This window comes from Dysidea avara, chromosome 9, assembly GCF_963678975.1.
Source record: "Dysidea avara chromosome 9, odDysAvar1.4, whole genome shotgun sequence".
NCBI classification, from domain to species: Eukaryota; Metazoa; Porifera; class Demospongiae; order Dictyoceratida; family Dysideidae; genus Dysidea; species Dysidea avara.
In genome coordinates, this window is record NC_089280.1 from 26537445 (window position 1) to 26561704 (window position 24260).

A 24260-nucleotide genomic window follows, 5' to 3' on the forward strand; every position below is an offset into this window, starting at 1 on the left:
CTTGCTCTGGTGATTTACTTTTTCAACAACTTGTAAATAGCTCTACTATTCATGGTCAAGCACATATGCATGCTGTATAAATCACATTCCTCCAGCACCAAGGCTTAAGACATTGCCACAATCATCATTGGGCTTAACAATTACAGCTCATAACTTTGTTATTGCTCTTTGTTTGTGGCTTGGCATTTCTTTGTGCTTGACTCCTGGGTCACCATGTCAAACAATTTCCTTTGATGCATGCTCCTGCCACTAACGAGCAGCTCTGTAGGCGGCATGAGCTGCCCAAGTGGGCCAATCACTACAATTAAAACATGCACCCTTACTGATGTAGAAGCATTGCCAGGGAATTTAATGTTTTCGAGTACTTTAGTAAAATGTAAAACCTTCTCTCTTCATGTAATTGTGTTGTCAGTTTGGCACACACTTTGGACCATGGCAGTACTTTGCCTGCGTGCATGGAGTTAATGTTATCACATGCTACAAGAAAATTATATTACAATTCATGAAGTGGCATCCTTTTTCAAACAGAGTTACCAGAAAAAAACCAGGAACTTTTTGCAGATCATCAGTATTTTAAAACATGCACTACTAAGTACCTTGTGCATAAGTTACCAACCAATATAAGTCATTGTATAACTTGGCTAATGAAAATAGTGAAGCTTTGTGAACCCAAGTACAAAGCACTACGTATACTTGACAGTTTGAACAATATATATTTGAATGATGATTGCATATATATATCAATTTGAAATTTTATTGTAAACAAATGGTGTACTTACTACATAACTGCCTACTTGACTGATGCCTTCATGCAAAAAGTGCAGTTGTGCGTCTTTTGTATGCAGCAGGAGATATATACGTATGGTGACATACTACAACCTTACTACTTTGTACTTAAGAAGGCTATATAAAATGTTAATTTGCAGGTTCAAACAGGTCAGTGCAATTATTTTTAGTTATCATGTAAAAATTTATCAAGAACTATATATATATAGTCTGGCACCATTTTTGCAGTATAAAGCATCTCAGCAATCTTTATTCTAATGATCCTTTCTAGAATATTTTCTTGTGTGTGCATGCAAGGAACTCTCCATGGTACCACTTTTCGTGATGTTCTAGCCCACACATATCTCCATTTCTGGCTCCTTTTTCAGTATAAAACAGCATGAGGTGATAATAATGAATCACATGATCACGCCACAAACGCTAATACATACATACAGTGCTCTTATATAGTTATACCTGTATTGATAGAAGTGTGTACAACTGCAAGTATTCAATATATATACAATTCAGTTTCTTACAATTATTTTCTTCAAGTTAAAATCTAGAGATCTTGTATCAGAATGGTGGTGGAATGAACTAGCCAAATGTGCAATCTTTTAACTTTTCCACTTCTGACATCACTGTATCTATGGTAAGGCGATGTTTTGGGTCATCCATTAAGCACCTGATAATTAACTCCTTCAGTTCTCTTGGCTCTTGAATCCTGTCCAAATATGGCTTTCTTTTCTCTATCTCTGATAAAGCAGCATTATCACAAGTACCAGTATCCGGCCAATCATGGGTCATCAAATGTATCATGACGCAGCCTAGTGAAAACACATCTACTGGTTTTCCATACTGTGGATTAGCACATGTAGCTTCTGGTGGTAGAAAGTGTAGAGTGCCTGGAGCTAGTGTGTGTGTCTTGGGATCATCTGGATCCAACAATTTAGCCACACCAAGATCAGCAATCTTGGCAGTGAGGTGTTTTGTTAAGAGTATATTATTGGAGGAAAGATCTCTGTGTATGAAATCTTGAGTATGTAGGTACTTCAAGCCAAGTGAAACATCATGAACTATGGAAATCTTTGCATTTACAGAGACATTACCCTGTGAGTGATTTACTAAGAAACTAGTCAAATTGCAATCCATTTTCTCCATAACAAGCCATGGTAGTTGAGCATCTTCACTGGGGTAGTGGATACCTAGGAACTGGACTATATTGGGGTGTAGCAGTTTACTACAGTTAATGCATTCATTTAAATATTTTATTTTAATGGCTTTCAGTTCTCTTTCGTCAGCATAGTCAATAAGAATAGCATGGACATCTTTGGCAGCACAAGGTGTACCATATAGTGACACTTTCTTCACAGTCCCATAAGCACCTCTGCCTATCTCTTCATTCAAATCCACTACTTCATTAAGCTTTTTGATATTTTGCAAAGAATCCAGTGTCTTTGCTAGCATTTCATCTTCCAAGTCCTGTATAAAATCATACACTTATGTTAGAGAATGTTGTTAACCAATACTGTTCTTTATATGCATAAGCTAATAAACTTTTGACTATATGGACTCATTAATAATGTGCATTAAAATTCTAGTCAGTTAGATACTTAGAATGTTTCAACTACATATAGCTATACTGACATTTTAGACTTCCACAAAAGAAAGGTTTTCACATGGTATACTTATTACAGCATTTTTTGCATCATAACAGTGGCGGATACAGGGGGTTGAATCCCCCTCTGAAAACAGCGTTTGCCCCAAATTATTTACGATCCGATTCGCAATCGTGTGGGTAACAACATCGCCAAAAGTTATACATAGTGTATTATATTAGGACTTTTTGTACTGGTCAAACTTCATACTTTTACCTTTGAATCAGCATTGCATCGCTCAACAGCCGGTAGTGACCTTTTCTTTTTCTTTTGGTCTTCGACTTAAAGCTAGGCTGAAATTGCAATTCCAGAGTGATTCGCCCCTGACAGCTATTGAAAACTTCCTCAACCTGAAATCCCCTCTGAAAATTTCTAGATCTGCCACTGCAAAAGCATAGCTCAGTGATTCTTACATATCACAAACACTATAGAGCTATAAGTGTTTATACACACTTTTACTGGTATGCATACTATATACATAGGTTTATTAACCCCAGGGGGGAGGGTTATAAGCAGCCCCCCTTGCAATTTTCTGATTGTAAATTGTAAAAAGATCGAGATACTCTAATAGAGCAGTCAATCACTCTAATAAAGCAGTCACAGTATTCAGAGAAGCAGTGTAACAAACTATGAAGCTGTAAATAATGATTTTTATGTGCTTTATTAGTGATGCAATCTATATTTGGTGGAGGGGGCAGCTATTCTTAACAGGTATTGACTTTTTTTTGTTGTTGTTGCCCTTCAACACTGTGCCCTACCAAACCAAGAGTCTAGAGCCCCCTCCCCCCATCTAAAAATATCTTGCTACACTTATGCTATATGCATCTGATTAAATCAGAAAGGTATGTCATTATAATACCTGCATGTTTAGACACATTAGTTGTAATAATATTGAACAGTGTTTACACTGCTCAATATTTTGCATACATGATTAATAAACACTTCAGTACAGAGTGCATACTTGTTTACTGTCTTCAAGATCCATCCTTGCTGTCTCCAAGTTGTTTAAGCTGATGCTAATGGGAATTTTATCACCAGCTGAAAAAGCTGAATCACACTCTAATTGTAGTGGCTCACTTAAGGACAAACCTGTGTACAGGTGACACCATTTCATAATGTGTAGATTACAAAACAAGACTTATATGTACTATTGACTATCTGATCACATAACCATAGCACATCTATATTTGTAGCATGGTGCGTGGGCAGATTAAAGGCTGCCACTAGTACTAGTGATACAAATCAGTTGTAAACCAAGCTTACAAATCGTTGTAACATGGTTAAGTATCTCCTTTTCACACAGCCTGGCCACTAATTAGTTCAAAGCTATCGAAAGAAACCAAATCACACTTTTTTGCCAACAAATTAAGCTAACAAAGACTATTACTAGTATCAGTTATATTACTAAACCACTAGCTCAGCAATGGATATCGTGTATAAATGTAAAGCAATACAATGGCTGGACTAATTGGATACACTCAGTTGTTGGGAAACGTGCTACCAATGAACAAACTAACTACCAATGAATTAGCAAGTAAAAATCATTACTTAGGCATGTGTAGCATGCAGCAATAGCCAGGCTTTCTCGCTTCTTCCATGTTACAAATAGATGCCTTTGATCTGCATACACCCCATGCCACAAATCAACTATAACACACCAATTTGGTTTGTATCTGATTTGTAAAGTAAAACACTCCACCCTCTGGCCTGCGGCCCTTGGGTGTCATGTTTACAAATCAGATACAAACCTCATGGGTGTGTTACAACTATAACATGTATATATGTGACCAGATTTTACAAAACCAATCCAAATTGCACATCAGGCAAAATCAAACTAACACCACCAGTGGATAGCTACACTATCGTACTACTAGTTTTGATCCTCAGTACTACTCAAACTACTCGAGGCTGGTTTTAACAGACGTCTTTTCTGGGCGGTGTGGAGTGCTCAAATGGCGGATTCAGGCCTTGTGAAGGACCTGGCTTGGCAAGAATCAGTGGTTTGCTGGTGGACAGCCCAATAATGTTGGCCAGATGTTTTCTCTGTTGATTTTGCTACATATCAGCCACTAAGGAGCCAGCACAGCACTGTAATCTCGTGTCTGGACTCCAATCATGGTCTGCCTCCATTTTGAGGTCTATCTCTTGCCCTACCCACCACCCGCCACCCTCCACCCCCCACCCTCCACCCTCCACCCCTTTGTGAGCACTCGTGGTACTACTTCGCTCGTCCAACTGCTCAGATTTTCTGTCTTATTTGGTGGGAAACTCTACAAGCAGCTACAAGTACTGGAAGTGGCCTGAAAGGTGACAGATTGATGCATCTTTTGTGTAAATTTCATATGCGTGCTTGCTATCCTTGGAGAGTTATGCTGGTTTCAATTCTTTAAAACCGTTTATCTCGAAACTTTTAATGTGCAATTTGGATTGTTTTTCCAAAATCCAGTCACATATGTAGCTGAACTGATCATAAGCTTTGCAAAATGGACATTTTGATATTACTGATTTTACATGCACACATAGACACCATGTCATGGTAGTGTGTAAGGTCATTACAACCAGTGTATAAGAACAACAATAATACAGTTTTCACACATACATAGCCTACCCCAAGAAAAATGATATTTACAGTATAAAGACTCTAATGGCCCTATGAAGCATCTGTCATCATGATGCTCCAGTTGACATCTGTTTTGCTGTTAAGCACATGCAATGTAATTGGAACTCAATGCTTAAGATTTAACAAAACTATTCAGCATTCATAAATGTAAGCATGCATACCATTATGTTAGAATGCAGATAGCAGCATCATATAAGCATTTCCCCTAGGCTATTTCTAATTGTATACACTTTCCTTTTTGATAACAATATCATGGGGATTTCTTTTCTGATCAGGACAATGACCTATTCTGCTTACATGCATGGTATTTCATCTGCTGTGTCAACATCCACAAGCAGCCATAGCTCTAGTGAGAATGGGTGTTGAAGAAGTAAACTTTCCTGATTGTAGCACAGACTGCACAGTTTAATTTTATTTGATGCATAGCTGATGGTCACATAGCTGATGTGACCATCAGCACTAATATAAACATCAGTACTGTATATTGAAAACTAAATGGAACAGCCACAGGTTGACAATTTTTTGTGGTAAGTTTGGACACTGATACCATTCCCTATACTGGAATATGGAATAGTAGCATTCTCTTCCAGTAACATGTCAGGATGTAGCTGAAGATCAGAATGGCCCAATTTCAGACGTGTTCCTTGTAATCGTGTTCCTTGTAATTGAGTTACTGAATATTCTAGATAAATTCCAGTGCGGGATGGTTATATATGTCATGGCGTTGGAGTTAGGGAACATAAATTGAATTGTCATCATCTTTATCTGAGGAACCCATTGTGAAGAGAATGTTGTAACAAGTATATGTTACATGCATGAATACAAAGTCAATGTAATGGTTAATAATGTATATAGCTATAAAAGAGTTTGGCTGTGACTTTAGTGGGGGTGAAACTAACAAAATGATTTATATGCATGTCCCATTAAAGCTGAAGTTGCTCACTTTTAAGCACCTGTGCAAAGCAAGCAAATTGACCAGAAGGAATTATAAAGAGTGCTACATTTATACAGATAACAGTGCACTAAAAAGATGCAGACATGTATCTGCATGGTTTTCCTATATTTTATTCTGGATAATCAGTGTGTGTGAGTGGTGCATGTGTGTCTAAGAGTTTTGCTTCTTTAGCGATATTATCTTGACATTGTTTTAAAGCCAGCTTTCATTGATTCCTCCAAAGTGATTTCTTTGTGCTTGTGCAAAAGTACAAGTATGGTGACGAACATCAACTAGTGTGTCATGCGGCCCAAGAAGCCAGCACACCACATTGTGGGTATATTGACAGGAGAAAGAAAACTGATGCAATATCAATTTTCCCACACATATGTAGCTCCATGATCCCTTCACCGATTGGAACCAAATTTGCTGTAGACTGACATTCAGTGCCCGCCAGATAGGGAAGTCCATGCACATACCAAATTTGAAGGAAATCGCCCCAGCCATTTCTAGCCTGGCGGTGCTCACCCCACACAAAAGAGGAAGGGTCTGATTACTCTAGCATATAATATAGAGATTTAACTATGGAATGTAATTAAACAATAATGGCAGTAAGAATGGCATGTCTAACAACCATACTAAGTAAGTAGTTCTTAAAATAGATTAACAAATGGCTGCTAGTACAGCCAAAGATACTTTCCATATTTATGGATTAGGTGGCATCACGAGTACATTAGTTCCAATTACAAGGCTCTCCATCTTTAGTTTTGTTCTTTTATGGAACACCCTAGCTATTGTCAACTACAAACAGCCTTAATCATAACGTATCTTCACAAAACTTCACCCTACATATTACATGATTCTAGCTATAGTATCTATGGTAATTTCAAAACAAACATCACCAAATTATGAACAACACAATCTGATACAGATATTAAAACCACGCTTACGTGCCCCTCTAATATCTATGGTATTGCCTGTTTTCTGTATCACGTTACAACATTATTTTTGTGTGGCGCTATAAAGTAAATCTCAGTAGCAGTTTTGGTGGAAATCTGATTGAGCTATTATTCGTGTAAAATAAGATCAAACTTCTGTTGTGCTTATACAGGGTAAACCATTTCGAGGAATCAGTTGAAAATTGGTCTGTAGTTAGAGTAACCATCGTAGGAGTACCTTTTGGTGGTTTCAAAGAAATGAAGATTAAGACCATGAAGATACAACAAAAGAACCAACAGTGTGTAGCAATCACGTGATTGAGTTTCGTTAGCAAAGAACATTTAGTTGCAATGTAGGGGCGGATCTAGGATTTCAGAAGGGGGGGTGCTAACATGGACATTAATATATGTGGCAAGAAAGCTGATACAACTCAGCATGCAGAGCATGCTCTATCTAGTAGGGTCTGGGGGCATTTCCCCACAGGAACATTTTGCAAATTTGGCCTACTGAGATTGAATTTGGTAGTAATTTTGAGTGAAAAATGATGTGACTTTGTTTATGTGATACCATTATTCCCCTACAGTTTGTCAATATAAAACTAAGGGCACAGCCAGTAGCTAAAATTTCAATCTTAGACTAGCTAACATCTTAAAGAACTAGTAGTGGAACATATGGGTATCAGCTGCACATGATCAAATTTAGTGTTTTGAAGTATAGCATAATTCACAGTCTCATGGCTCAAACTACACTAGCTGTCCAAACAGTAGAGAGGGTAAGTGTGAGTGGAGAGGGCAAGTAGACTGACTCACCAGTGTGTGGAGTGCACGTGCATTCAGCATGTATAGAATTCTCCAGCTAGGGGGCTCTGGTGGCATACTCCCCTAGAAATTTTTGGAAAATGGCTATCACAAGATTGAGTCTAGAAGCTATTTTTAACCAAATGTGGGTACAAGATAAACGAGTTCAGTGGGAAGTAATTTTATTTTAAAAAACAAATCTTTTACCTAAACTGATAGGTATATCACAGGATGTTTGGTACAATGGTGAGGGTAGCAGTGCACAGGTCTAGAAGAATAGGTTTAATTTCAGCTTACACTCTGGTAACTTCTTGAAAATTATAGTTTTAATGATGGTTGTTCTATTAGAGTAGTTGACTGTTCTATTAGAGTATTTCGATTTTAGCAGCTTCTATGGTAAGACTTACTCCAAAAGAATAATTCTGAGCCCCTCTTAGTAATTCTTGGATAAGATTAGCTATCCCCCTTGCTCTTTTCCATCTTTTCATTGCCCATACATGTGTATAAAATGCAACTGCACCTGTACTACAGCTTCTAGAAGCTTCCTCATTGTAAAACAGACCTTCAGCACTTGTGCTGTAAAGCATTAATAAATAAACTAGTGTCCATTTGGTTCTACTTGGGGTACTTAGAGATAATGAGTTACTCTCTCTAGAATTCCTATGGATATAAGTACATGAAAATAACAAGGAGAAAACATCCTGACCACCTGGTAGACTCCTGTAAGCGTTCGAGCGTAAATCGGATGGCTGCAGGTTCGAGGCTACCTAGGTCCAGTCATGGATTTTTTCTCCTTTCTCCAACTTTTCAAACACACCTTAAGTAGTTAAAGTCTAAGTAGCTAAAGTCTTTGAGCAGGCTGTAGGACCAGGTGTCCTACAGACCTTCAGCACTTGTGCTGTAAAGCATTAATAAAAAAAAAAAAAAAATAAAAAATAAAATAAAAAAAGTTTGGAGGGGGGTGCTTCAGCTCCCAAAGCACCCGCCCTTGCCATGCCTACTAGGCAGACTACTTATAGGAATGAGCTGAAAATTGGTGTCAGTATAGATGGATGGAGTAATCATCATAGAATAACCTTTCAGTGGTTTAGAAGAATTCACAATACAAACCACTGAGTTATACTACAAAAACCAACAATTGCTTGATCGAGATGTCTAATACATAGTGCAGCAGTTACCCTATTAGAACATTCAGTAACAGTCCTGTAGAGAATTCAGCTATAATCAATTAAGTGACCATGCATGTAGAGAGTTCATGCTCACAAACAAGTCATCCTGCAAAGAGTTCGACTATACACCGCAATATTGTCAAAGAATAACTGGACTGTTTTAACTATTTTTGTAATGTAACTCACTTTGTGTATATATACATGCTCCCTTGTGAGGCCTGCATGCACTATAATAATAATAATAATAATAATAATAATTCATTAAATAATTAATGTTTAATTGAACTCTTTACTGGAGTACAAGTCACCATGTAAAGCTAGAGTTCAGCTACACTGAAACAAGTCATCCTGTAAAGGGTTCAACTGCAAAACAATTAAGGCACTCTTCATGTAGAGAGTGTTCAGCTACTAAAAAGTCACCAGTAGAGACAACAAGTCACCCTGTAGGCTAGAGAGTTCAGCTTTTAAGCAGTTTTTTTTGTATGTATGTGATATGCACATATTGTTTTACAACTCTCATGGCAACTAATGTAGCTGAACTCTTACACTAACGTGGTGACTTGATTGTAGCTGATGTGACTTCTAAAAATGGTGAATTTTACACACATTGTCAAATATAGCTATACACTTTTAATTCTTCCTGTAAAAGACAATCTAATCCAAAACAGCCAAGCTGTAAAAAAGTGTGCGGCCCTCAGAAAGGCTGTGGTGAAAAAAGATGTGAAATCCAAGGTGGCGGCCAAGAAATGGCTGTGATGGTAGGTTAATGGTAAAAATTTTAATAATGACAATTCAGGTGAATTTTGTGCCAAGACCAAGCAGCACAAAAATTCACCTGAATTGTCATTATTAAAATTTTTACCATTAACCTACCATCACAGCCATTTCTTGGCCGCCACCTTGGATTTCACATCTTTTTTCACCATAGCCTTTCTGAGGGCCGCACACTTTTTTTTACAGCTTGGCTGTTTTGGATTAGATTTCATTTCTTTTTGTATTTGCATACCCCAAAGCCGGCCTATGGCCAGCTTTGGGACTTTTTTAACCTATGTTTTTTCTTTACCACAGGAAGAAGAAAAGATGAAGTAGATGTACTTTAAATATTTTATCAGTAAATGTACAAATTATATATATAATACATATATTGATTACAGAAATTCCCATGGTGGTTTCTTTGTAACTGAACACTCTACAAGGTGACTTCTTCTAGATGCTCTCTCTACAGGGTGAATTGTTTGTAGCTGAACGATCTACAAGGTAACTTCTTATAGCTGATCTCTCTACTGCGTGATGTGTTTGTAGCTGAATTCTGTACAGGTGATTTGTTTGCAGCTGAGCTCTTTACAGAATGGTTTCTTTGTAGCTGAACTCTCTAAAAGGTAACTTCTTCTAACTGATCTTTCTACAGGGCAATTTGTTTCTGGCAGAATTTTCTATAGGGTGATTTCTTTGCAGCTGAACTCTCTACATGGTGGTTTCTTTGTAGCTGAACTCTCTACAAGGTAATTCCTTCTAGCTGATCTCTCTACAGGGAGATTTGTTTGTAGCTGAACTATCTACAAGATAACTTCTTCTAGCTGATCTGTCTACAGGGTGATTTGTTCGTAGCTGAATTCTGTACAGGTGATTTGTTTGCAGCTGAGCTCTTTACAAAATGGTTTCTTTGTAGCCGAACTCTCTACAAGGTAACTTCTTCTAACTGATCTTTCTACAGGGTGATTTGTTTGTAGCTGAACTATCTACAAGGTAATTTCTTCTAGCTGATCTCTCTACAGGATGATTTGTTTTTAGCTGAATTCTGTACAGGTGATTTGTTTGCAGCTGAGCTCTTTACAGAATGGTTTCTTTGTAGCTAAACTCTCTACAAGGTAATTTCTTCTAGCTGATCTCTCTACAGGGAGATTTGTTTGTAGCCGAACTATCTACAAGGTAACTTCTTCTAGCTGATCTCTCTACAGAGAGATTTGTTCGTAGCTGAACTCTCTACATGATGGTTTCTTTGTAGCTAAACTCTCTACAAGGTAATTTCTTCTAGCTGATCTCTCTACAGGGAGATTTGTTTGTAGCCGAACTATCTACAAGGTAACTTCTTCTAGCTGATCTCTCTACAGGGCGATTTGTTTGTAGCTGGACTCTCTACATGGTGGTTTCTTTGTAGCTGAACTCTACAAGGTGATTTCTTCTAGCTGAACTATCTCTTTCCATAGTTGCATGAACTCCATACAAGGTAACGTCTACTAGCTGATCTCTCTACAGGGTGACTTGTGTGTAGATGATCTCTATGCAGGTTTCTTGTTTCTAGCTGATCCCTTGAATTCTCTTCAGGGTGACTGCTCTATTAGGATGACTGCTCTATTAGAGTATCTCGATCTCGCACTTGTTGCACCAAGTTGGATTTCGTGTTATAACTCCGTGGCTTTAAGTCTGATACTTCTACACCATTGATGAGCCTTTCTAAGATGATTACTCCATCTGTACAACGATTTTCAAAGCATTACCCCAAGCGGTTTATCTGGTAGGCGTGGCAAGCAGTCGTTTTTTTATTAGCTATTCTCGATTGCGTAATTGTTACACACTGTTGGTTTTTTCGTTGTATCTTCCTGGTTTTTAGCTCGATTCTTTCAAACCACAAAAGGTTTGAGGATCAATAGTAAACCTATTCACCCACCGATTTTCAGCTTCTTCCTATACGCGGTTTATCCTGTAGGCGTGACAACATATTGGTGTTATTTTTCGTGAATAATCGTTCATAACTCTTTGCCTGTTTATCGTATTCCAGCCAAAGTTGGTACCTAGATGCGCCTTTATACCCCCATTCTGTGTGCCAAATTTCAAGGAAATCGGATATGGCGTTCGCGTTTTATAGCGGTTTTTGTAAGTGTGCGACAAGAGGAAGAAAAATAAGAAGAAAAAAAACGAAGAAACTAAGCCAATTTTTGAAGTCGCATATCTCGGGAACGTGTGAAGCGATTTCGCTCAAATTTGGAATGTGGAGTGCTGAAGTTGGAGGGCATGTACACAGCAAAAATCGTCTTGTTTCATCAAGGAAGCACAGAGCTACGGAGGTGCGAAAATTGCGTTTTCTTTCTTCCTGTCAATATACTCAAGGGTGTTACGCGCCGGCTTCTTGGACCGCACGACACACTACCGTGTGTCTTGATTAAGTAAAAAGGAAGCTTCAATCTCTCTGACCAGCTTGGTGCACATATGCAATCACAAAAAGCCTGAGAAATGATATCTAAGCCAAAACAGCCAAGTTTTGCATGGAGGCTTCAGGGTGAAAGAAGCTCGGAAAGAAGATGCAGTGAAATCAAAAGTGGTGGCCAGAAATGGCTGCAATGATGTTAATGCCAATAGTGTGGTGGAATCCATCACACCGTCTTCTGCTAACTGTAGTAACAATACAAGGGCTGATATCCATGCAAGGAGCTTTTGGGGCAGACGGCGTAGACATGAGCTTGAGAAAAAGCGTGAATATGATTATGGAGATTGTGCACGCAATATTGAATGTGAATCTTTCATCCCATTTGCTTTTTCCACTTCTGGTAGCTTGGGAAAAGAAGCTACTGTTTTCTACAACCATCTTGTCAATCTTGTATCCCAGCAGCATGGTATCTCCTACCACCAGACACTCTCCTGGATGCGTTGACAGCGTTATGCCATCTCATTTTCTTTATTACGTTCTACTGTGCTGGTTATTCGAGAGAGCAGAAAGTTGCAGCCATCAGAGCACCTTGCTGTCTCCACTGAACTGCCAGTGGCAGAGGAAGGTATGGAAAGTTGGGGGGAGGGGGGCTGAGTATAGCTATTGTGGCACATGCACAGTGAAGTGCATGCTCTCCTTCTATAGGGGGGTCTGGGGGCAATGAACTTGGAGGCAGTTTTAGCCAATAATCTTAATCACAGTAACGCTAGATAAATAGTCATATATAGCAAGTAAGCATTGCTATAAATTCAGCATTAAATACTTGAGTTATTAGTCGCTACAGTGACCCTGTAAGCACGCCGACAAGCGGTGTTGATAACGTGATACGTCTTATGATGTCATAAAACACATTTGTTGGGGGGCTCTGCCCCTGCTTTTTGAAAATTGGCGGGGGGCTTTATCCCTTGTAGCTAGCCCCCCTTTCCGCCGCCACTGAAGTCTGCGTTTGGTCAAGAGCCGAATCAGTTGATTACAATAGGGTTTATACACTTGCTGTGTCATTATGTCAATATTATTAGACTATTTTGTCAAAAAAAAAGTTAATGCCAATCATTGGAGGTCTTCATATGACTAATTATGAGTTGTTGGGATCACTTCCAGTGGCGATTTCCAAGAGTCAGTATAGCCTATAGCTAATGGCCCAAGTGTAGACCCAATAGCTACATCGTGATGAATGGACATTATGGACGTACGTACGTATAGCTACTACCGTCACCACTGATAGAGTCCGCAATCCGAAAAATCAACTTTCACAAATCGATCCCCCTACCATTGTGGGATGTTCATTGTAGTATCCCATTGCTAGATCCACCAGAAACCGGAGGCACGATTGTTGTCTTCACAGAACTATCGATTTTAGTATTTCGTGAGATGCAAAAATTATTTTTAAAATTTCGTGCTCCGCACAAAGAACAGGATAGAACTTGCTGCTTACCTAGGTATTATCTAGAGTTAATGTAGTTAAAAAGTACGCACAGTAATAAGCAAATGATTCACTAGGTTCCCGCCCAGGGTTGCTTTCTCTCAAAAAGCAGAAAACAAAGCACGAATTTTCGAATTCAAACTGCCCTACCAGCCAACTCTTCCTCATAGTGATGTGATAAGGTTGGATGCATAGTCTGTCTATGCTGTTAGTCTGGAAAGGATCTGAGACTTCTCACCATCTAGGTGAAGAACGTCAAAATTTTTGTGCATCATTTCAAGGGATTCTCTTAATTGTACCAAAGTGCTTTTCAGTACTTCTAATGCCACACTGGTCACTTAATTTTGTTTAGAATGATGATAAAAGATGGATCAAAACGTTTGGTAGTAGTATTAGTTGGTATTTCTGTGATTTCATATGATGCAGTATACCAGCAGCTCCATCCAGCTCGAATCAAAAATGAAAGATTTTGCGCATTTTTCGGTTTGTTTTGGGATGTTTTGCAGCATTATGGTGATGTAGGGTGATCTAGTGAAGATTTGAAGCTGCTGTGGAGCGTGAGAGGTGAAATAAATTTGGACGATTTTGCGGCCTCCCTTGATGCATATAGCTTAGAGCGAGGCGTGGAAGCTGTGGATGAAATAATAATTGACAACCACTGTTACCAAACGTTCAGGGACATCTTTTGCCATAGTTTTAGTCTATAATTGATGATTGTTGTGGCTGCAGAAGCGCTGGAAATGGCTAGAAAGCGCGACACAATTCTTCGATGCTGCAGAAAATTTTGATGCTCGTCACCCAGATGGTGAGAAGTTCAGATCTTTTCCAAACTAACAGCATAGACAGACTATGCACCCAACCGTATCGAAACACTATGAGGAAGAGTTGGCTTCTCTTGCCCTGGGTGGTAGGGCAGTTTGAATTCGAAACTTCGTATTTCTTTGTCTGTTTTTTCAAAGAAAGCAACCCTGTGCCGGGCACCCAGCAAATCATTTAAACTACTTATTTCTGTGCGTAGTTTTCAACTACAACAACTCTGGATACGATTTGGCTAAGTAGCAAGTTTCATCCAGTCCTTTGTGTGGAGCACGAAATTTTAAAAATAAATCTTGTATCTTGTGAGATACTGAAAGTGATATTTCTGTGAAGACAACAATCGTGCCTCCGGTTTCATGGTGGATCAAGCAATGGGATACTACAATGAACATCCCACAATGGTAGGGGGATTGATTTGTAGAAGTTGATTTTTCGGATTGCGGACCCTACCACTGACAACAACATTTTATATGAAACTTACGCCGGGCATAAAGTTCATATGCAGTGCGATCCCGGCAGCATTGTCTCTTGCAGATCTGCATGTCCGTACGAATAGCCGTATTGACGTCTCGCCAGGTAGCTAGCTGACTCACACAGATGCCGCGGCAGTATATGGCTATAGCTAACTAGTTAATTAAAACTCTAGTTGCATGCTTAGCTATTTATTAACTGTAAATTATTAAGGGATATATATCCCTACTTTGACGTTAGTCTGGCGCGGCCTACCCTAAAAGCGCCGCCCTTATATTGCCATGTGAGGTGTCAGGTGATTAAATTTGAAATATAGCTAACTAGACATGAGTCCAGTCTATAACCATCATATACACAACTAGTGAAGGTCACTTAGTAATTTTTGCCACAATATAGCTAGACTAGCTATATACTCTATTTGATTGTCACTATATCACTCTTTTTGTAGTCTATAGCTACGTCTCTGTCTGGCACTATACTGTGACAAGAAAGCCTGAATGAGGGTCACTACACAAAAGTAGCAGTGGCTGTCACTGCTTGGTATTGTGGCAGTAATATAGTAGTGAAATTCATCACAACAGATTTTTTTATACTTCATGTGTAGAGCTGAGCTAAAGGTAAAGAAGGCCGCCATCCCAGGTTGTATGAGGAAGACTTTTACTGTAGTAATAAGTAACTGTATTAAACTTATTACATATACAATGCTGCAGACGTAAAGAGTATAGTATCTTGTTAAACTGTCCTTACTAAGTTATATGGTTCTGATTAACAGGCTCCACAGTAACTAGTGTATAGTAGCAATTAACATGCCATAACATGGGCCGGCATTCCTGTGCAGTGTAGGAAATATGTATGTGTATAATCAGGATGTCAACCGCATATTTAGCTATTAGTCAGTTGTAGACATGCATATAAGGTTTGGAATGTGTTTGTGTTGGTGACTTTGTTATGTAGTACTCAAACATTTCCTTAATTGTTGTGACACATAGCTATTTAAATTTATTTTTTTATACACATAAATTAATGAAAGGTTGTCTGACACTGCAAGGGACATGCAACATTTAAAGAGTCATAATATTATTTATGGAGAAAATAATATTATGAATTATTGATTATATACAAATTACAATGTAGTCACATCACCTAACCTGATGATCTATGCTACATGCCATGCAATCCACACTTGTGAAAAACAACTTTATACCATGTAAACATTGGATCGCTACTGAATCTCAGTTAATATAACCAATAGTCAATAATAAAGAGAGGGTTATTAACTCTTGATATGACCCTGAGAATGTTTTTGAGAAAATCTGTTTACTGCATGGCTTCTAAACATAGAAACTGTTCACTGAATGGCTAAATTAATGTGTTAGTTTAGAAGCCATGTAGTGAATAGACACAGTGTTGTCCTATAATTGACACAATATAGTTTCAGTACTGATTTAATGTTTACACATAACAGCACTGCAGTTGTTTTTCACAAGTGAGATCAGACCATGAGAGAGGTTGAAGTGGTTGAAGCTGTTTATCATGTTCCTACTTGTTTTTTAAAAACAGTAGCTAGCTAGTTGCTTATAGTAGAAGGCCAGAATTATTTGTGCAGGAAGAACAAACAGTGACATGTTTTTTTTCTTGTCAAAAGTAGATTTTTTCCCATGACAAGAGGGCATGCAAGACTAGTTGTAACTACCAGTATATATAGCCTGATTGTGATCGCTTTTCTTCATGGTAGCAATACTTGCACATGGTGTGGTCTGGCATGCAGTCAAAACCGTCTGGCTACAGCTCTACAACACTTAACAAACTCACTACTGCATGGTTAGCTATATCAGTATTGGGTCATAGATAATATTATCTATGATTGGGTGTTGGGCAGTTACTTGTGTACATATACTGTTTATTTCTGCATGCAGTAGTAATGCAATAAGCCAATCAAATGAAAAGTAATTTAGTAAGTTACTTTTTGTTATAGCCAACTAGCCAGCTACAGTAAAAGTTTCCCCATACTAGTTAGGGTGCTTTTTCTACTTTAACTCAACTCTATGGTTCAGCCATACCTATAAATGGTTAAACCTAATTACTATTAGCTCCTATTAGCATGCATGATGTAATAATATTACTGTGTGTGAGGTAATATTAGTATATGTAATAGGATAGATGGCTGTGGTATTTGAAATTAATAGTGCAAGCATTGTAAACAGGAAGGATTAAAATATTGTGAGGTGAAGCCGAGCACTATATTTCCTTCCTGTTTACAATACGAGAACTATTAATCCGAATACTACAGCCATCCATCTTATTGCAAATTAATCCGACAACCATAGTAACTGTTGCTAGGCAACAGAAATAACCAATTTAAAAGACCAATCACACTTAGCCCATTGCTATGGTCTCAATAACTTTTACCTTAGCAATGGTTACCTAGCAACCATTGCTAAGTAACCATGTTGTTGCTATGCCATGGGGCATATATCACTATGGTAGCAATAGTTGTTAAGTCGGACATTTACTTCTAATACAAACACACCACACTATTTTAGCCAATCAAATTAGTATTATAGAGTTTTGTCAAGGGACCTTGACAAAAACAAGTGTAATACTAATTCTATTGGCTAATCGCTTGACGTATTTCAATATAGTACGTCGAGCTGCTATTGAGAGTATTATATTGTAACACATTCAGTTGTTGGATTATTACTTGAATACATTACTTTGGTAATGTGTTACTTTAGTAATGCGTTGTTCCCAATGCTGCACCCTGTATAATCTGGACACTTGGTAATGGTCCTAAAGTATTTGTTAGCATGTAAGAAAATCAGGACACCTTGATAATTGGGAAACTTTTGGTTGGTCCCAATAAGGTGTCCTTAATCATTACAAGTACACGAAAAAAATTGGAATTTTCAACTAGAGTAGGGACCATAGTGCATCGATAAAAAGTACTGAAACAAGTTGGAGTAGTCCATGATATTAAATCACCGTAAAACAATAAGAAATGCTATATCCCTACTGCGCTCAAGATACCATAATGGAAATGCACAGTAGGGATATAACACTTCTTATTGTTTTATGGTGATTTAATATCATCAAGAGTTCATAATATATATATATATTTAGGAGAGTATCCAATGCCTGTATTGCCCCTTCAAAACACACTGCGTAATAATTGTGCAACATTGTGTAACATATCAGAATATTTTAGTATAATTTCAGTAAACTCCAACATATGGCTTCGCCATGAAAGACTTGTTGATAGGCGTTGATATACCAAAGGGAAGACCTGCAAGCACTTCAAGGCCCTTATAGTTCTTGAAGCAAGTTGACACCTTTGGTGATGATGACTATTGCGTAACATTATTACGCAGTGCATTTTGAAGGGGCAATACAGCATTGGATACTCTCCTAAATATATATATTATGTACTCTTGATATCATGGACTACTCCAACTTGTTTCAATATTTTTTATTGATGTGCTATGGTCCCTATACTCTAGTTGAAAATTCCAAATTTTTTTGTGTACTTGCTTGTTAACTTTGTTTTTTTGTAAATAATTTTATTATGACTGGTGAACCAACGCATACCACATCTGGAATGGCACCGCGCGCCCCAGCTATATCAATTATCGTCTGAGAAGTGAAGTATTCATTACGCTTCGTTGTCAGTTATGTTCAACCTGTTACACAGCATTTCGAATCAAGAATTATTCGAAAAGCACCTCTACAATCCACGCATACCAAAAGAAATAGTGCCTCGTCTGAAAAGTGAATTATCCATTACGCTTCGCTGTCAGCTATGTTCAACCCGTTACACAGCAGTACGAATCAAGAACTGTTTGAAAAGCACCTCTGCAATCAAAATAGCCACTATGAAAAATACGAACGATTTCCGTCACAGTACGAAGGGAAGCCATCACGTGCTACCACCAAATCAACACCTTTCGCTGTCAGCAAAGATGAATGGGACACAAAGGAGGACACTTGTAAGTCCATGAAGAATGCGTTGTACGTACTGCGGTATGCCAAAAGGCACCTGTTGGACCAAAGCGACGTTGAACAGTGAAAAAATCGAGCCCATAGCCTTAGCTGTTATCGAGTTACGCTTGTCTGAAGGCATCAGTCAGTCAGTTAGCTACTTAGTCAGTAGAAAATTCTGTCGAATAAAATTAAAAAAAAATTCTTTAGCAACTTGTTGAAAGCGTTTCGGGTCGATCTGAAAGCTTGTTTGGGCTTAGTTTTCACCAATACTGCCTCATCGTTATCAGAGGCTGGTTTTTGGGTGATATTTTGTGGGCCACGCCTACTATACAGTTACTATCCGCGTACTGTATAATACTATCGTACTGTATGATACTATCGTACTGTATGATACTATCGTACTGTATGATACTATCGTACTGTATGATACTATCGTACTGTATGATACTATCGTACTGTATGATAATACACATGCAGGTTTCACTGTACATGTGTTCAAAATGAAAATATCCAATCAGATTATACTGTGTTCACTCATGACTACTGCATGTTTAATTGTACATACTTATATAGTTAAGTAACTAATTGAAATTGTACACATGTAATTGCACATCAGCATTATACCCCTGGAGGGTCCTGCTGATTAACAATAAATAATAATAATGTGCATTTACACTGGAGCGGGAACTCTTTACACAATTAATTTGGAATCTCAAAACCACAGGGCACCCAGTTTCTTCTCCCCTAACAGTCAGAAGAATTTTTCTACCCAACTTTTATCAGTTGGGCTTAGACATTTATCACTTGAAATACTCTTATGTATAGAACAGTCAGCTGGAGCAGTCAGTAATTATCTTGTGTGATTTAATTTGTAGTGACTGACATCATAATGATACAGAATTCTTATAAGTTCATTATGATGTGATCACTACAAATCTTACATGATTTATTTTTTACAAATATTCTTAGTGGGGCATATCTTCTGACTCATCAGCCCACAATTATTATTTATTGTTATTAGCTATCTATTACTGCATATGTGTAACAACTTCTACAAGATAACTATTCAGTACATTCAACCATTTCACTGATGAGTTTTCAGTCCTAAATTTTAAGAAGTGCTAGCCACAAAAGTGCTACAAAATGAGTCACATTTCCAAGACGTTTAACTTTGCCTTGCTTTAAATACCGGAAGCTCCATTGTGGCACTACTGTGAGGAGTAAACCATCATTACGATGGTTAAAATGTAAAACTACGTAAACCTCGTACACATGTAAAATGTACAGTACAGACATGGCAAGGAAGCTAAAACATAGCTAGCTAGCTAGCTATGTGTTAACACACATACATAAACAAGGATAAGGCATGCCAAAAAAATCTGTTGGGAAGAGATGACTGTTTTTGAGCAGCAAATTTATCCAAATAGATCTGCAAGTTACTGCAGTTGTCAGTTAAGCTGCCAGCCAACTACTACTCAGTAGAGCACTGATTGGTATCCTTTTGTAGAAACTCGAGTTATTGTTCAAGCTACAACTCATATGCGTATATCAAACTTACTTTAGAATACGATTATATACTGTTTGGTCTCCCTCATCCGCTATAATTGGGCTTCAACATTGTGCCCTGATTTTTAATGATTACCGTGTGACAGGAAATTTTGAAGAAAGAAAAAGTTGATAAATCAACTGTTTAAATTTGTCAAATTTTAATTTTGTCAAATGTCTTCAGTCATCTAGTGTTGGTATCACTGTACCATGTGAGAGCTTTCCGTATATGAGAAGTGTCTCTGTAATCAAATCCAGTCACACTACTGAAAATAACATACTGAAGCCATGCTGCACATTACTGCGGAACAACACCTATTTAGTGTGGTAGAGGAGAAAGAAATGGGACACAAAGGAGGACAAAGATAGGTCCAAGATGCGCATGCATTGTAGCTGCTGCGGTTGATGAAAGGCATGTCCTGGACCAAAGCGATGTCAAGTTTTACTTGGCTGAAAGCAACAGTTAGTTAGTCAGGCAGGATTGTTCTGAAGATCTTATGGGCTTGGTTATACTTAACCAATACTACCAAACTGCTATGAAGGAAAAGTGAGACTGTTTTTTGGGTGATTTTTCTGGACAAGAAAGCCCAAACCATCTATGAGGTGTGTTTCCTTATAAGCAACATTGTTTATGTGGTGTGTGTGTACTAAGTACTTCCTCATAGCAGTTCATTTCTTTATTTGGTAGTAGTGCACCAATGTGCATAAGTAATTTCTTGGTGCAGGAAGGACCAATTAAGTGTCACATCCTGATGAAGCCATTATGATTAATTTATTATCATAAACTGACCTGATTACCTTATCAGGCTGTACTGCTGGGTTATCTGCACTAGCTGGTGATTCTAGTCCTGCTATGACTTACAGGGGGCACAGCTTGTGTGGCTGTAGATTTTCAGTGGGGTCTGGGAATGCAACCCCCAGAAGCTCAGGATTTTTGCAATTTAAAAATGGATACTGAAAGCATGAAAACGCTACAATTAGCAACTAGCTACATTGCAAACCACTTTGCAGAGAGTTCAGCTACAAATGTAGAGAGTTCAGCTGCAGATAAAACACCCTGTAGAGAGTTCAGCTACGAAAAGATCACCCTGTAGAGAGTTCAGCTACAAAGAAACCACCATGTAGAGAGTTCAGCTGCAAACAAATCATTCTGTAGAGAGTTCAGCTACAAACAAATCACCCTGTAGAGAGATCAGCTAGAAACAAGTCACCCTGTAGACAGATCAGCTAGAAGAAGTTACCTTGTAGAGAGTCCAGCTACAAAGAAACCATCATGTAGAGAATTCAGCTGCAAACAAATCACCTTGTAGAGAGTTCAGCTATGAACAGATCACCCTGTAGAGATTTCAGTTAGAAACAAGTCACCCTGTACAGAGATCAGCTAGAAGAAGTTACCTTGTAGAGAGTTCAGCTACAAAGAAACCATCATGTAGAGAGTTCAGCTGCAAATAAATCACCCTTTAGAGAGTTCAGCTAGAAACAAGTCATCCTGTAGAGAGTTTAGCTAGAAACAAGTCATCCTGTAGAGAGATCAGCTAGAAGGATCATCTTGTAGAGAGTTCAGCTACAAAGAATCACCCTGCAAATAGTTCAGCTACAAACAAGTCATCCTGTAGAGAGATCAGCTAGAAGAAGTTACCTTGTAGAGAATTCAGCTACAAAGAAACCATCATGTAGAGAGTTCAGCTGCAAACAAATCACCCTGTAGAGAGGTCAGCTACGAACAGATCACCCTGCAGAGAATCAGATATAAACAATTCATGCTGTAGAGAGATCAGCTAGAAGAAGATACTGTACCTTGTAGAAAGTTCAGCTACAAACAGATTACTCTGTAGAGAGTTCAGCTATGAATAGGTCACCCTATAAAGAGTTCAGCTACAAGCAATTCACCCTGTAGAGAGTTCAGCTGCAAAGAAACCATCATGTAGAGAGTTCAACTGCAAACAAATCACCCTGTAGAGTATTCAGCTAGAAACAAACCACCTTGTAGATAGACCAGCTAGAAACAAGTCACCCTGTAGACAGATCAGCTAGAAGAAGTTACCTTGTAGATAGTTCAGCTGCAAACAAATCACCCTGTAAAGAGTTCAACTACAAACAGATAACCCTGTAGAGAGTTCAGGTAGAGTCAAGTGACCCATGGCCAGTAGAGAGAATCCTGTAAAGAGTTCAGCTACGTACAAGCAATCACCCTGTAAAGAGTTCAACTACAAACAGATAACCCTGTAGAGAGTTCAGGTAGAGTCAAGTGACCCATGGCCAGTAGAGAGAATCCTGTAAAGAGTTCAGCTACGTACAAGCAATCACCCTGTAGAGAGTTCAACTACATTTCAAGTCACCCAGTAGAGAGATCAGTTGCAAATTATCCTGTGGGAATTAATTGACATGCAACAAATATATGCATTATATATATATAATTTGTACATTTACTGATAAAATCAGAATGAGTTAAAGTATTTATAAAATCTGCTTCATCTTTTTCTTTTTCCTGTGGTCAAGAAAAAAATGTATGAAATACAAAAAGAAGTGAAATCTAATCCAAAACAGCCAATTGCAAGCTGTAATAAAAGAGTGCAGCCCTTGAAAAGGCTTTGGCGAAAAAAGATGTGAAATCCAAGGTGGCGGCCAAGAAATCGCTGTGATGGTAGGTTAATGGTAAAAATTTTAATAACGACAATTCAGGTGAATTTGGTGCCACTTGGTCTTGGCACAAAATTCACCTGAATTGTCGTTATTAAAATTTTTACCATTAACCTACCATCACAGCCATTTCTTGGCTGCCACCTTGGATTTCACATCTTTTTTCACCATAGCCTTTTCAAGGGCCGCACTCCTTTTTTTACAGCTTGGCTGTTTTTGATTAGATTATTTAATCTTGGCAGCACAACTATGAATACAGTGTGTATGATGATCGGCAATATCAGATGAAAACTAATTTTATTGTTGAAAAAATAATGTAACTAGAGTGTTGAGTTCATGGTTGTTCATTTGCAGTGGGGAAAGAACTGATATATAATGTTATTATAAATGTTGGCGATGCAACTTACACTATAGTCTGCAGTTTTTAGCGATTGATAGACCTATTACTTCCATGGCCATGGGTGTACAAGATGAATTCTCAGTACACTTAATTGTAGTAAGTAAATAGTTTACAGCTAAGTCATTCCATTGTGTTAGTGACTGGGTACTTTTTGTGCTGTATATTGCACCAACACTCATTAATTCTTTCCAATAATGAGATAAGTAGTTATTATCATTTGAGCCAAAAATTTAGAACTTGCCTCTTTCTGTAGAATGCAGTTGATGCTTTAGCTCTAACAATTGCATTCTGCAGTTGATGCTTTAGCTCCTTCACCTAGCTAGCTTGTCATAACAAGTCAATGTTATCAGTGCATAGTCAATCTAGACTTTTGAACTCTATGGCATGTACGTAGCTACAGCCTATGCTACATGGGAAGCTATATAGTATATATAAAAATCATAGCTATATCAACAATGCCTCACTGCTAAAAATACTTTTAAGACACTTCCAGAAAGATTTGAAATCTTAACAAGCATTTACAAAAACTAAATAACTCAACACCAATAAAATACATAAATTGATCAAGACTCCACCTACAAAAAGGAGTTCCATGGAACACTTGGAATCCCTTGCAGGACCTCCTGGGAAAAAGCTAAAGACTGTGAGGTCAGATCAGGACATTTGACTTGTATATAGCTTTCTACTAGATTTATAAATTCCCAAAACTCAATGCCACTAAAGTACGCACTCAACCAGTCATCAACTCTTTAGGTCACCTGACATCTTTAGAGCATGATTCTGCTAATTAATGCTAACATTGAGTAGTGTGAACCAAAAACACTTGTGATCACATGTAACTGGTGTCAACACCATAAACCTTTCCCTTTGAAGCATGCTCCTGCCACCACTGAACAAATG

General features: G+C 38.2%; 1 protein-coding gene across 2 annotated transcripts; it reads right to left on the minus strand.

The window, feature by feature from the left end:
• Positions 1-1137: 1137 nt before the first annotated feature.
• On the minus strand, positions 1138-16017 carry LOC136266401 (probable serine/threonine-protein kinase DDB_G0280461). Of its 2 annotated transcripts, none has more exons than XM_066061418.1 (3): positions 15946-16017; positions 3385-3512; positions 1138-2247 (listed from the first exon to the last, which is right to left on the minus strand). In XM_066061418.1, exons 2-3 carry the CDS (start codon positions 3406-3408, stop codon positions 1363-1365), a joined length of 909 nt encoding a protein of 302 aa, XP_065917490.1. In that variant the 5' UTR covers positions 3409-3512; positions 15946-16017; the 3' UTR covers positions 1138-1362. The 2 variants fall into 2 exon arrangements, with proteins under 2 accessions (XP_065917490.1, XP_065917489.1); XM_066061417.1 differs by lacking the exon at positions 15946-16017 and adding an exon at positions 14808-14997.
• Positions 16018-24260: the final 8243 nt, after the last annotated feature.

Excerpts from the sequence above, each read along its gene's own strand:
- LOC136266401 (XM_066061417.1), bottom strand. The coding sequence starts at position 14,868 with ATGCAGATCTGCAAGAGACAATGCTGCCGGGATCGCACTGCATATGAA. Across the intron at positions 3,513-14,807 it reads ATATGAACTTTATGCCCGGC|GTTTGTCCTTAAGTGAGCCA; the intron begins GTAAGTTTCATA and ends ACCTGTACACAG. Across the intron at positions 2,248-3,384 it reads ATCTTGAAGACAGTAAACAA|GACTTGGAAGATGAAATGCT; the intron begins GTATGCACTCTG and ends GATTTTATACAG.